Source organism: Kwoniella europaea, chromosome 1 (assembly GCF_036810445.1).
Source record: "Kwoniella europaea PYCC6329 chromosome 1, complete sequence".
NCBI lineage: Eukaryota > Fungi > Basidiomycota > Tremellomycetes > Tremellales > Cryptococcaceae > Kwoniella > Kwoniella europaea.
Genome location: NC_089487.1, coordinates 2,190,793 through 2,203,577, shown reverse-complemented (window position 1 = coordinate 2,203,577; position 12,785 = coordinate 2,190,793). Strand labels below are relative to the sequence as shown.

At 43.7% G+C, this 12,785-nt stretch overlaps 6 protein-coding genes across 6 annotated transcripts; 3 read left to right on the top strand and 3 right to left on the bottom strand.

Annotated features, from left to right (window-relative positions):
* Positions 1-733: 733 nt before the first annotated feature.
* On the top strand, positions 734-2,497 carry V865_000829 (uncharacterized protein; the record flags this gene model as incomplete). Its single annotated transcript, XM_066224657.1, has 5 exons — positions 734-1,243; positions 1,299-1,378; positions 1,432-1,511; positions 1,602-2,331; positions 2,398-2,497. The coding sequence occupies 5 exons, from the start codon at positions 734-736 to the stop codon at positions 2,495-2,497; spliced, it is 1,500 nt and encodes a 499-aa protein (XP_066080754.1).
* A 567-nt stretch (positions 2,498-3,064) lies between these two features.
* Positions 3,065-5,291, bottom strand: V865_000828 (uncharacterized protein; the record flags this gene model as incomplete). Its single annotated transcript, XM_066224656.1, has 9 exons — positions 3,065-3,181; positions 3,259-3,297; positions 3,367-3,505; positions 3,573-3,598; positions 3,659-3,732; positions 3,813-4,053; positions 4,180-4,395; positions 4,493-4,710; positions 4,853-5,291. 9 exons carry the CDS (start codon positions 5,289-5,291, stop codon positions 3,065-3,067), a joined length of 1,509 nt encoding a protein of 502 aa, XP_066080753.1.
* A 408-nt stretch (positions 5,292-5,699) lies between these two features.
* Positions 5,700-6,383, bottom strand: V865_000827 (uncharacterized protein; the record flags this gene model as incomplete). Its single annotated transcript, XM_066224655.1, has 3 exons — positions 5,700-5,875; positions 6,022-6,097; positions 6,162-6,383. The coding sequence occupies 3 exons, from the start codon at positions 6,381-6,383 to the stop codon at positions 5,700-5,702; spliced, it is 474 nt and encodes a 157-aa protein (XP_066080752.1).
* A 328-nt stretch (positions 6,384-6,711) lies between these two features.
* V865_000826 (uncharacterized protein) lies at positions 6,712-7,511 on the top strand (the record flags this gene model as incomplete). Its single annotated transcript, XM_066224654.1, has 3 exons — positions 6,712-7,071; positions 7,201-7,348; positions 7,426-7,511. 3 exons carry the CDS (start codon positions 6,712-6,714, stop codon positions 7,509-7,511), a joined length of 594 nt encoding a protein of 197 aa, XP_066080751.1.
* Positions 7,512-7,742: 231 nt separating this feature from the next.
* V865_000825 (uncharacterized protein) lies at positions 7,743-8,911 on the bottom strand (the record flags this gene model as incomplete). Its single annotated transcript, XM_066224653.1, has 3 exons — positions 7,743-8,059; positions 8,160-8,457; positions 8,669-8,911. 3 exons carry the CDS (start codon positions 8,909-8,911, stop codon positions 7,743-7,745), a joined length of 858 nt encoding a protein of 285 aa, XP_066080750.1.
* Positions 8,912-9,192: 281 nt separating this feature from the next.
* On the top strand, positions 9,193-10,593 carry V865_000824 (uncharacterized protein; the record flags this gene model as incomplete). Its single annotated transcript, XM_066224652.1, has 7 exons — positions 9,193-9,402; positions 9,479-9,536; positions 9,682-9,910; positions 10,036-10,197; positions 10,267-10,298; positions 10,385-10,407; positions 10,525-10,593. The coding sequence occupies 7 exons, from the start codon at positions 9,193-9,195 to the stop codon at positions 10,591-10,593; spliced, it is 783 nt and encodes a 260-aa protein (XP_066080749.1).
* Between the last annotated feature and the right edge of the window lie 2,192 nt (positions 10,594-12,785).

The following is a 12,785-nucleotide window of genomic DNA, read 5'->3' as shown; positions in this document are numbered from 1 at the left end:
ATCGATCAAAGGTCAACGATCGAAAGACAACTCGAATGTTACAGTATTTTCTTCTGTCTCGTCCCTCGGTCCGATCCTCCCTCCCTTCATCTCTTACTATCTTTTCACTCGATTTACCTGCCAAGGTACCCCTTTGATGCCTCTCTGATATTCCTTTCCATGACACGGACCGTTCTATCTCCCTGTGATTCCCCCACTCTAGACATGACAATATACCTCACAGTACGATATCACGTCGTTACACTATCTCTAGTCTCCAGCTTCCATCATCAGTCATCAAGGGTAGGGTGGAGTGTTCACGGATCTAGCATCAATGTCAACATATAAAGATGACACGATCGTCGCTTCCCAATTTGATTTTGATTTATTGTTTTATGTTTTCTCTTCATCGGTTGCCACGATCATCGTCACCCATCTTGGTTACTGCTTTGACCCTCAACCTATACTATATAAACAGAGAACCATTGACTTACGATTAACCCCGCCTGCTATCTGTTTTTAGTATCAGCAACAAACTTATCAGCAACCACCTCCTCAATCACCACCTACTTCCGCATCGCCCTTTGCCTTTGCTCCGCCACCACTCTCGTCTATCCCCGCATCTGGAACTTCACGACCTGTCTTATCGACTTATCACTCTGAACCAGCTGGTATAAATCAGCAATATCCATATTATCAGCAAACGCATAAGATCGCTGGGCCCACTTATCCTGCATACGCAACTAGCGCACCAATGGCTTATAGAACATATTCAGGAGAGACGGAGAGACAGTCTCCGATCCAACCTCCACTGACGCGCACACCCAGCTTGTCAATCGTACCGACGAGCTCAGTCCCCTCTCAATCCAGTCCCATCACTGCTAGCTCTTACTCTCCTTATGCTCACACTCGCCAAATACCTACCACACAGTATGGTACTCCCGCAAGCCAAGCACAGTCTTCACCTCGAGCGGGTGTTTACCCATCGAGCTATTACACCATACCTTACTCTCAACCTTCGTCTGCCGATATGCCAAGATCCCTATCTTACCCTTCAAACTATTCTGCACCTTATCCTACCTATCTACCATCGGTGTCTGCTCCTCCTACCCTACAACAGCCTCCCCTCCTACGACACAACACCATGGCTGCACCCACCATGGGCATGGATATGAGACAGAATCCCAATCTCGGTTATTCCTTCGCCAACAGACTACCGTTGGTAGACAGGCCTTTCAAATGTGATGAATGTGTTCAGAGCTTTGTGAGTGAATTTACTGATACCAGTGCATTGCGGTAACTCACACGCTTTCATACAGAACCGTAATCACGATTTAAAACGACACAAGCGAATTCACCTTGATGTGAAGCCATTTGGATGTGACAAGTGTGGTAAAACGTGAGTTCACATCCATCAGCATCTTGCACTGCAATCATTGACAATACGTATAGCTTCTCTCGTAAGGATGCCCTACGAAGACATTGGCTAGTGAAGGGGTGTCGAGGTGAAGAAGGTGCTACAGCTCCCATAAGTATGTTTGTTTGTATCATCATCTTGCAGATCGTTCCTTGTCATTAACTAAATTTTTCTGGTTCTGCGCCCCTCCCTTTGGTCTTATCAGCTCCTATGTATCCTATCAACTCACAACCACCCGCACTATCTCCACCTACGCCCGAGCACCCTACCATCTCGCCAACGGATCATGTAACAAGTGTTGTCACTCTACCCGCAACTTCATCGTTCTCCCATCCCTCGGCACCACCTAACCTATCGAGCTTACCTCCGCGAGACTCGTCTGAATCGTCTCAGATCATCGTAACCCCCGATGAGATCGGACAGCAACAACAGCAGCAGATGTCAAGAGTAGTCAGTGATATGGGTGTACCCCAATCTCTGGCTGAACCACTAGTCATCGATACATCTCTAGGAAGGACCAACAGTTCGATGGGTGAGACATCCGATGGATACTTTGAAGGTGTCGTGGGGTTGAAACAAGACGGTACCGCCATGTTAGATAATTCTTCTGGTAATTCTTCTCCATTCACCAGGTTCCCTAGTTCACCCTCCAACGCTACGCATCATCATCCATACCGAAGACCTTCGGCGATGCCTTCTCCAGGGCAAAGGAACAATCAATCTCCTACGGTAGCTATCCCAGTCGGTGGTAGGAATTTCGCACCCGGAAGTCTAGGAGCGGATGGTAAACCAGTATTCGCTATGCCTTTTACGCCCAGTGGTCAATCTTACAGCCTTCAACAGACCGATGGACTCCTGGCACCACCACTTGAGACGGGCGCCAAGATGGAAAAAACACTAAGTGCTGATGCTATGCCTGAATCATGGCAGAGATGGTAAGTGAGATCACAACAAACAGATAGTCGATATAGATGGCTGACATTATAAAATAATATATATAGGCACCGTCCATCTTTCCCATTCCCTGCTCCTCCAGGTGTAGGATACACTTATGATCCTTCTAGTCCTATTGACATAGGAGCTCAAGGTTTCAGTCAATAAAATCGTTCATCTATCTTTCTATTTTTTTCCACATCTCATCACTATCTTTTTGTCATTCCTGTTCCCGTTTCTATCAAAGTGTTTATCATATACCGCTTCAAATTATTCTATAATACGTTTTTAGTAGTAATCTATATTCCTTTTCTGTTTTTCATATCTCGACATAGGGACTTTTTGGGCATTTTTCTCCATTTTATGATCTTTCATCTCTGTTTAGGATGTAGGCTGTTGCTTCCGTTCTTGTCGCTCTACCATTACGGTCTGGATTATCTTTGTTAGATTAGTTTCGTTTCGTTGATTTATTGGTCATGTCGTCTGAATGCATAAGTGCCAAATGTCGCTTGACCTACCTCCAATGACGCCCATAGCCTGTCGTCTCTGAGTGAACATCTTATAATCATGCATTACGAAGTGTATTGCGGAAATTATTATTCAATTGTAACTAGTTGTAATTGTAAAAAACGATTCTTATGATAATTGCGCCTTCTTACCCCGAACCACTCTTCCCTCTACAGTAGATAGGTAAACACGACTTCTCACATTCACTTTAACCTAATAATATGAGGATCATGATCTATGAACAGATAAATTCTCAGATCTCATCATACCTTCCACCCCAATCATCCACACTTCCGATGCTCTAACCCAGATCGACCTATCATCACAGATTGAATGCGATGCGTACTGAGGGTTTGGTTTAGTACTACATTGATTCAACATGATTAGCTAGGTAATTAGATTGTGATACAAAGTCAACTTACGATATAAGGGATAATCTTGTAAGGTACTTTTTCGCAGTACTATACATGAAAATGACATCTCATTAGCTGCTACTTTCCTTCTAATTTTATAGACTGAACCCAACCCACCTTGTCCCAATCTTTCCCGTATTTGTGTCTACAAGCTTCATCATCTCTGATTTGTCGATGGACAAGGAGGATCACAAAGTAGACGATGTAGTAATATGTCAATGGCGTGGAGAATCCTGTAGGAAGACACCATCCTAGACTATAACAACGATCCAAAACGGATGTCAGCGTTGTACAGTGTGGTTCTGCTAGTGACCTGTACTCACGCCATGAGCCAATCACCAAAGTAATTCTAAGAGAGTTGATGAACATTGTCAGCCTAACATATCTGCACGAAGAAGGGTTAGCTTACAGGATGCCTTGATCTACCCCACCAACCCGAAGTTAAAAGCTTAGTTCCTCGTTCGGTAGTCATATATTCGAGGTCTACCAAGGTCCATCAAAACTTTCATCAGCGCATGTTCTGGACCAAAGTTCATGGTGTATGACATCACACGTTCACTTACTCTTGGGGTTCTTTCCAGCTCTGAAATTGCCTTTTTCATTATTAGCCTGTCTAAAGATATAGTTTCCGACAAGAGTGATAGCTACTACTATGGAAGTGTAGATAGGACCCATATGAACAGGATTAAAAGCAAGGAAACGAGCTTGTAGACCATAAGTGAATGGTACCCAGGTGAGGTCACCCATCGAAAGCATGAAGCCGAATCCGTCGGTTGTTATGTCCATCTGGTTTAGGATTGTGTGCTGAACGAGGTTTTCAAAGGTCAGCGTCTCATTTGATGCACTTCTATGGTATGTGAGAAGGGAATATGAAGGGTTTTTTTTTTCTGGGGATATCAGTGAAAAGTAGAGGAAGATTCCCGCACTCACTTCTTGGATCAAACAATCTACGGTATACCAACCCTCAAAGATCAAAACGACCCACATAGAGTCTGTGATCGTACCGAGACGGAGATACTGCTCACACGCGCAGGAGATATTGAGCAATAACCAGAGGATCATACCTGGTCGAACCTCGTTGAAAGTCTTGATATCGAAGGAGGGGAACAAGGGAGGATGGGGGTTGAGTGGTCTGCCCATGAAGAACTACGCGATAATTGATATAGGATAAGCAATGTGCTTTCCCAAGAAGGAAACAGATGAGATATATCTTGGGGAAAAAGAGGAAGGAAGGTATACTCACATCGTAAATGAAATTACCAGAGTTACCGCCCAAAGCTAACAATTCACCATTATAATAACTATATCCATATATCCACAAAGCCTGGAAAGTAGCCATAGCCAAACTTGAAGATACCAATGGGACCCAGTGATCGTATAACCAGGTGAAGAGCTCGATACCACCTGGGTTAAGGAGGATACCAACGGAGAGACCGAGAGTGAGGATGAGGGTGTATAGACCTGACCACATCAACACGATATCAGCATACGATTGATCAACGAGTTCATGCCATTTGACCAGACGAGTAATATAGTGAAGATGACCAGAAAGATCAAAGTAAAAGCACAGATATAATCTGTCAGACGGTACTATCCAACTCACCATTCATCTTATAATTCTTCCTCGTTCCGTCCCTCAACAAATTCCCTTTGATTACATCTCCAGGTAAGAGTTTCCAACACACTATGCAATAAGCATACCATCCTAGATATACTGCGAAAGCCTTCCATTCCCAGAGATATCCCGCGGAGGAAGGGAAGTTGCCTACGAGGCTCCAAGCGTATTTCCAACCTGATACCGTGGTGGGAGTACATCCCACAGCATCATTACAGGTATAGAAGAATATGTAGGTGAACAGCGGTGCGAGGAGGGTGATGCCGAAAGTACCGATTGGACCGAAGAATTCCTCTGGTTTAGATCGGGGGTTGAGTTCGTCGTATGTTAATGGAATGGGATGGGCAGGAAGAGTAAGATGGGTGGTGGCTGTTATGACTGTTGTGGTTGTCCCTTCCTCCCCTGTGGACGGTTGTGAGTCTGGCATATTGTTTGTATGTGTATTATATGGTAGTATAGGTGTATGTGAAGGCAGGAGAGAAAGGGAATGAGAAGATCAAGTTGTCTGTCTATGTTGATGATGATCAGATGATGATGGAGGGTGAATAGAGTTTTACTGGTTTTACGGTTTTGGCGCGTCCTGTCATCGTCATTCATCATCGAGCGAATGGTCAGTCAGTTTTCATTGTGGTACGATGATCCATATAGTAGTGGTGATATGATACGATACGATATAACACATGATTGTTCACAATGCAATCAACATGATCATGGCTCGCTTAGGCTCTCATGCCAAGGGATCAGTGGTCAGTCGAGAAAACAAGAACACAAGATGTTATACATGCATGGTATCGTATGATGATTGAGGAATCGCATCCCAAGTCTCATTCACCTATCATATTCCACTAGTCTTCTCAGCCTCCAACACTTCACTCAGCCAACTACCTAGCTTCTTCTCCATCACAAGTAATAGTTTACTGGCGTATGGATCTAGATTAGGTCCGCTCTGGGATGTCATCGTTGACGGTAAAGATAGAGAGAGGTGTATCTGGTTATTTGGGAATTTACGAGCTGCAACCAGGCAGATGTATATCAGCATGTGATCGATCATAGCACATGAGAAAGACGCAGTCAAGTCAGATTGGGTTCAGGCGAACCGAATAGGTATACATCCCTTTACAGAATCATTGAGATAACTCAAGTTCAGATGAACTTACCCAACCGCTGGGACATGCCCAAAGCATGATCATTCGCTGTAGCCCTATACACCGATGTAGAAGTAACGGGTATGTTCTATTATAGAGTACCATCAAACGTCAGCTTGCCTATACGGATGTCACTTGCGATGATAGCTCACCCCTCTAGACGGCATAGCGACAGCCCAATCATTTGCCAATTTCTTCTCCGACACGATCACACCCCCACCTCCCATTGTGTTTGGGTCGGATGGTGTTCCGGTCCCTACCCATATCATTAATGTGTCGACCAGTCTAGTGAGGTGGAACACGAATGAAGGTGAGTTGGGTATAGGGGAGGGAAGGGCTGAATGATATGTTTTTATAGTTGGTTCGATAGACATCGTTTTGGATTGTTACTCGAATTCTCTCAGAGTTGTGTATAAGCTGTATCTCTTGGTTCCTATTCGTTGTGGCTATCTGTCTCAATGTCGTTCTGTGGGTTGCTATGTGTGACTGTGAAGAGAGACAGAAAATGATACTCTGGTATGGTGGGCAGGAAGAACAACAAAGCGGTTCAACCTCCACTCCAATTTGCATGCACGTCACTCAGTGCTATTGCATCAACCATTCTTGTCCTGTTCTTCAACTTGTCTGTCTAACTATCCATCTTCCACCTTTTCAGCTCCCTAACTACTGGTACATAAGCATTTCATACTGCAGTCCACGAACATGGCCGAGCTCACTCCACCTTCATCACACAACTCAACTCCCGTCCGCCCACCAGCCGACGACCTCCCACCTCCATCGCCTACAGCCGGACTCGGTACCAAAACCCACCACCCACTGATGAAGAGCACATCGATGGACGTAGACGACCATCTGTCCGATACTGACTCTTCCGGTAGCTCTGGAGAGATTGTGCAGGGTGAAGATGGAGAGGACGAGCTGGAAGCACGAGAAGAAGGGGATGAAATTATGGGTTCTTCTTCAGGTGAAGATGAACTTGAACCGGGGCAGGTACCATTGAGTGAAGAAGGTAGGAAAGGGAAGGGTAAAGAGACTCGAGAAGGGGGAGTGAGACGAGGAAAAGTGAGTCTTCGCATCTCGTCTTTTCTCATCACACTAGTATAATCTGAGGATTGTCGAGTATGCAGTGATATTAGATGTTCTGGTGCTGGACCAAAGACCGAGCTGATGGACGTTTTTTCATATTTTTAGTTGAGGAACAAACGTTCCAGGAAACAACAACCTCGATCTACAGCTCAAGGATCACTCTTGACTTCATCCAAATCATCTCGAGGAGGAGGAGGAGGAAAGAAAGATGGGGATTTGTGGGAGAGTGAAATTGTCGATAGATGGAATATCGGTGAGGCACATTCCATACACCAATATAACACATCGCCAAGAATATCACAATATTGATCATATGGATCTCACACTTAGAAATTGGTGATGTCTGCTCCGATGACATCGTGGCCACTTCATCGAATCCTGTCGTCTCTAGTCAAAGTCAACCCATCCCTGCTTGAGATGCGAAGGGTGTCTGCCAGAGATAGTGATCACATCCGCGAACCCTCTAATTCCGGACCTATCACCTAAACCAAGTGTCTTTTCTACCTTTTGTATATATAGATATTATTCTATATCAGTGTTCACTGATCATCCGTACTCAAGAAAAATCTTACAACTTGTATCATATTTACGCCCCCCTCATCATTCGAGGTCCTTTTGATTAATGCATCATGTATGTACAGTACAAGTTAAATACCAAGCTTACTCCGTAATTTACCAAACCAACTTTTACCTTCATCATCATCTATCGGTATCTGATCAACAGGCATAGCTTCCCTCTGAGGATCTATCACCATCGACTTGTCCCCTATAGTCTTATTAGACGTCGGTATCACTTCTTCCGTCGTTATAGCCACTGTCTCAGGCTGTGTTCTTGCGACTTTCAGTTCCTCCTCTTCTCTCATTTTACCTATATGCGCTTGAGCAACTTGCATTGTGGATGTTAATGCTCCAAGGAGTGTTCCCATTATTATAGATCGAATGAAGAGTGGACGGGGTAAGCGGTCTAACATTTGAGACGTAAGTACCTCCAACCTCACCAAATGTTCTCAGAGAAAATAAAACCAGATCGATATCTCTTTAAATTTGCAATCAAGTAAACTCACATCCAACACCTACACCTAGCCCCAGCAACCCCCCAGCAATACCCCCATCTTCCCACCCCACCCCACCCTTCCTCCAACTAACTCTTTCTTTCTTCTCTCTGTCTTCCAATAAACCCCTCCCACCAGGCGTAGGATCTTGTACACCCTTCGGTCCAAATATACTTTCTCTTACATACCCTATACTTTCATCGAGTAACACGTAGGTCGCTGTTGCCCCTCCCAGGCCTAGGGCATATTTTGATCCTGTTTTGGCGGCACCGAAGAATACTCGGTAATTACGGGTCTTCGTGTAGAAGTACTATGAGAGTTGTAAACGTCAGCGAGCATGTATTTTGAGCGATATACATTGTGTAGCGTAGAACAATCTAGGGGGATTCTAAACTTTTCTGATACAGTCTGAGGAGTGGACTGTACTATCGTTCTAACATGAACAGATGTGATATGTTTGAATAATGTACTTTGGCTTCGCATCTCGAAGTACTTTTCATATTTGGATATAAATTACTCACCCATCCCTGTACTGTTTTAGGTTGTCTATGAGCATTCTCAGCTAAGAACCTCAGTCTCGATCTATTACCTCCTCTCACTAGACCTATCGAGAGTCCTATCAACGCTGCTGTAGGTGGTAGGATTAGAAGAGAGGTAGGGACGGTGAGTGATATTCGAGTGGGAGTGGGTTGGACTGAGGTTTGAGAAGCGGAAGACGAGGAGGAAGAGGGGGAAGAGGGCTCAGCCAAGTCGGATAGGGACATGCTTTCGCGTGAGTTGATCAATCGTTGATGTGATTGCTCTGGACTTTTCTCAGCCCCTGGTAAATTATAGGTTGTAGATTATATATAACACACACTGAAATGAATCAGAAATACACAAATTCAACTTTCATCTTTCATCTTTCGAATATAACCGTGCCTGGATTTTCTGACACTGCAGAATTCCTCCACCATACCTGTCCACTTAGAACTTGGAATCGATCGATCACCCTTCATCTCACTGCCATTTAGCTCACAAGCATACAGATAGATCCACAACGACCATGTCCTCCAGGAAAAGACCCTCATCCTCCCCTTGTCGGCCTCCATCAGTGGCTAAAAGGCCCAATAAGGCCAAATCGACGGACAAAGCCAAACCTCAGACGAGACATGAACCGACCGATGAATTCCAGCAAATCACCTTACCTTCTTTTGTGAATAGGTGGAGAGTAGAGGGTTTGGGATATGGAGGTGATGTCTATTATCAGCCGGAGGTGGGTTTCGAGGGCTTATCCTATACAACCTCTCCGATTGGTGGATTCGTTGCTCATGAGGAACTTGAATGGATAGTTCATCAATCTCGAAGACGCTCAGAAATGGTATGATGATTTGCTTAAGTTAGATACTTGTAAGTCCTTTATATCTTCTTCAGTCTAATCCCTTATATAAGTGTACAAAAGCTAAAATTCCAAACATCTTTCGAACTTAGGGTGTGAGTCTCTCGCCTATTCCATTCTGCACAAAAGGAGACAGCTACTAAGCTCGACCTATAGACCAACCGACATTGAAACTGTATGGTCGCACATTTCCCCAATCCCGTCAAATCGCAGCATATTCCACCACACCCAATTCGACCCTCTCATATTCCGGATCATCAATCACCATGCATCATCCCTTCCCTCCCATACTCGAGGAAATACGGGAGAGGCTAGAGAGGGATTTAGGGGTGAGGTTCAATCATTGTATGTTGAATAGGTATGATGATGGGAATGTGTATATCGGGTGAGTCGGCATCTACCTTATAGGTGCAATACACTACGGGGTCCAATCAATGCGTCTGAACGGTGTAAAATGGACAAGAAAAGGTCAAGCTGAGGTATATGTTAATGGAAATGATCGTACCATAGCAAACATTCTGATAACCTAAACAACCTCGTCATTGCTTCTATCTCCTTGGGGGCGGAAAGGAAATTCATCATGACACCCAGACTGCCTAGCAAGAATAGTAAAAGTAATATGACCAAAGATGTAGAAGAGGGATTGGAAGATAGGAAGAAAATAAATTGGATGTGAGTAAGAGCTTCGATAACCCGCGGGCATGAGGTTACTGATGAAGATCCGTTGATTGTCGGTCGTAGTCTGGGTAATGGTAGTCTGGTCATAATGCAAGGTGAGTCGAGGCTCCGTCTCTCTTGGCAGAATTAAAAGTTCCGCAAGGTTTGTGATCTGATCATTATCATGCACAAAATTTGACAGGAAGAACCCAGGAATTTTGGAAGGTAAGTCAAATCTTCTTTTCTAATCCCCTCCAATTCCCCAACCCGAAATGTCCATCTTCGAACGGAAAGGCGATACCCCGGAGATATTCAATCTGATCTCTTTGTTGTCACTCATAGCATGAAATACCTAAAGAACCCTCGGTCAGGAGAGGTAGGATAAGTCTAACTTTCAGACAACTCGTCTAAAATGGTCTCATCAACTACCGACAATCGATAATTTTCCCGTCAACTTCTTCCCTGATGAAGATCGATTCGTCATCAATCACAATCTTAGATTTTCATCAGCTGAGTGAAAAATCCCATCTTGCTTTATTTTACGATTTACTCTACTTCATTAAAGCAAAGCTGTATAGCCTAGCGGAGATCATCTCGTCTAAAAGATTCGACATATTATCCATAAGAATAAGACTACGAATAACTGTCCGACTTAGGCGAAATGATTGGATCCGATTAGATTGGATGGAGATAAAGTGTAGATCTCTCTCTTTTTCCTATTTCCTCCTTTAGATCTGAACCGTATTCACGCTTATGTCGATATTGGGAATCCGGACGGAACTTGTTTTCTTTATACGAGCTCGTAGATAATTACTGCACCGGATCATGTCTATTCCGTAATACTGCGATGGATCTTTTGGGTTTAATTTGTGAGCTCCTCTAGTGCTGATGCTGAAGATCTTGCTTATGTTTCGTCCGTGCACAACCGATTGGCGGCCTTACCTAGCGGGATTCGATTAAAAAGTAAAGACAGTCGTACGTCGTACCAATAATGATAGATTCTTCCGTTCCGTAAGTTTTTATGTTCCAGGATTTAGGTGGGGTGAAAAATATGCCGGCGGTATTTGTCTAATTCATTAAAGTGGGGGTATTACAGTATGTTGATCCTTTGAATTCTTATGATGAGATCGACCGTTTGATTTCCACAAAGCACATGTGCAAGTTCGCTACTTGTCGTATATGAAATAAATGTGCCATTTTCCTGTAAGTTGAATGAGATTGAGGCAAGAGACTATACATACTCAAGCATTCAACGAATGATGGGTCACCTACGACCTTCTTGCAGACATAAGACCAAGACATTGAACAAAATGTCCAAACGGGCCGAGACGATAATGTATTATGGACCGTCCACAGCCTCCTTGCCCAAATCCCGCGGGATACAATATGCAGTCCCAGCTGAAGTACGCACGGTGTTTGCGGTACGGTACGGTTATGAAATAATAATTTTAACTTCAAATTCGGAACTCCGGACGTTTGAGATCTCATGTACGTAAGTTTACTTACACGAGTACTGTACTCCCCAGTTAGTCTTTCACATGTTTTATTTTGGTATTCGCACTCTCTTTGAATTTTTGGATCTTCGGTCGAATATATGTTTATATCGTATCGTACGTACGAAAAGAGTTTTGTTTTGAGATCTACCAATCCAATCCCAATCCAACCGGATTATTGTTCGTGTTCGTCGAATATTTGGGGGACCAATTGAGTGGAATGTGATGTTATGCCATGTCGTACACTGCCGCTTATTCTTATTCTTCTATTGATGTTCAGGTGGCACCCGTCCGGAATCCGGATAGAAAATTCAACTCGTCTTTAGTCCCCCTTGATGTTCCTTTATATATATATATATACTCGAGTATGAGTTGAAGAAACTTCAGTGGTGTCGAGATTGGGTAAAAACTGGTGAGAACCTTTCCAAAAGCGACTACATGTAGTCAAACTAGATCTTCAACTCATCGATAACGCACGATCCTTTATTTCTTACTTGTTGTACTTGTACTGGTACTGTACCTTTCTTCTACAGAATCAGCTCATTGCATTGCATCGCGATACCTCACACTCATCATTCATTTCACCATCAACTCGATTCAACTCAATCAGATCATTCAAGCATTCAAGCATTAAAGTTTTTTTTTCGGGTCTTAGAGGACGGTGCAGCATAATCGTAGGAGAAACGCCACACTTTACAGAGATCGACGCTCAACGCAAAACGCTCAAGACACCTTTCATCGGGACTAGGTAAAAAATGATTTTTCATTACAATGCAAATTCGTATACCAACAAGAAAAAGGATACATATCAAAACCCGAAACATTCCCGTCAGAGTAGTGTTTCTGAACAACAGTTACCATCTTTGTCTGCCCATGATTCTGGTGAATGCAGTAGTAGCAGTAACAGCACCGTCGATCAATTCAGGAATTTGGACGGGTATACCCGTCTTGGTCTTCCGGAAGAAGGAATCTTGTATAGAGATACAATCGATCAGCTGAAAACGCAGGATCAAATAACCGGTAAGTTCAATCTCCAAGTACAGCATAATGAAATGGACTAAGCTTACTTGTACTTGTATATTGTAATAATAGATCATTCTCATTCCCCAG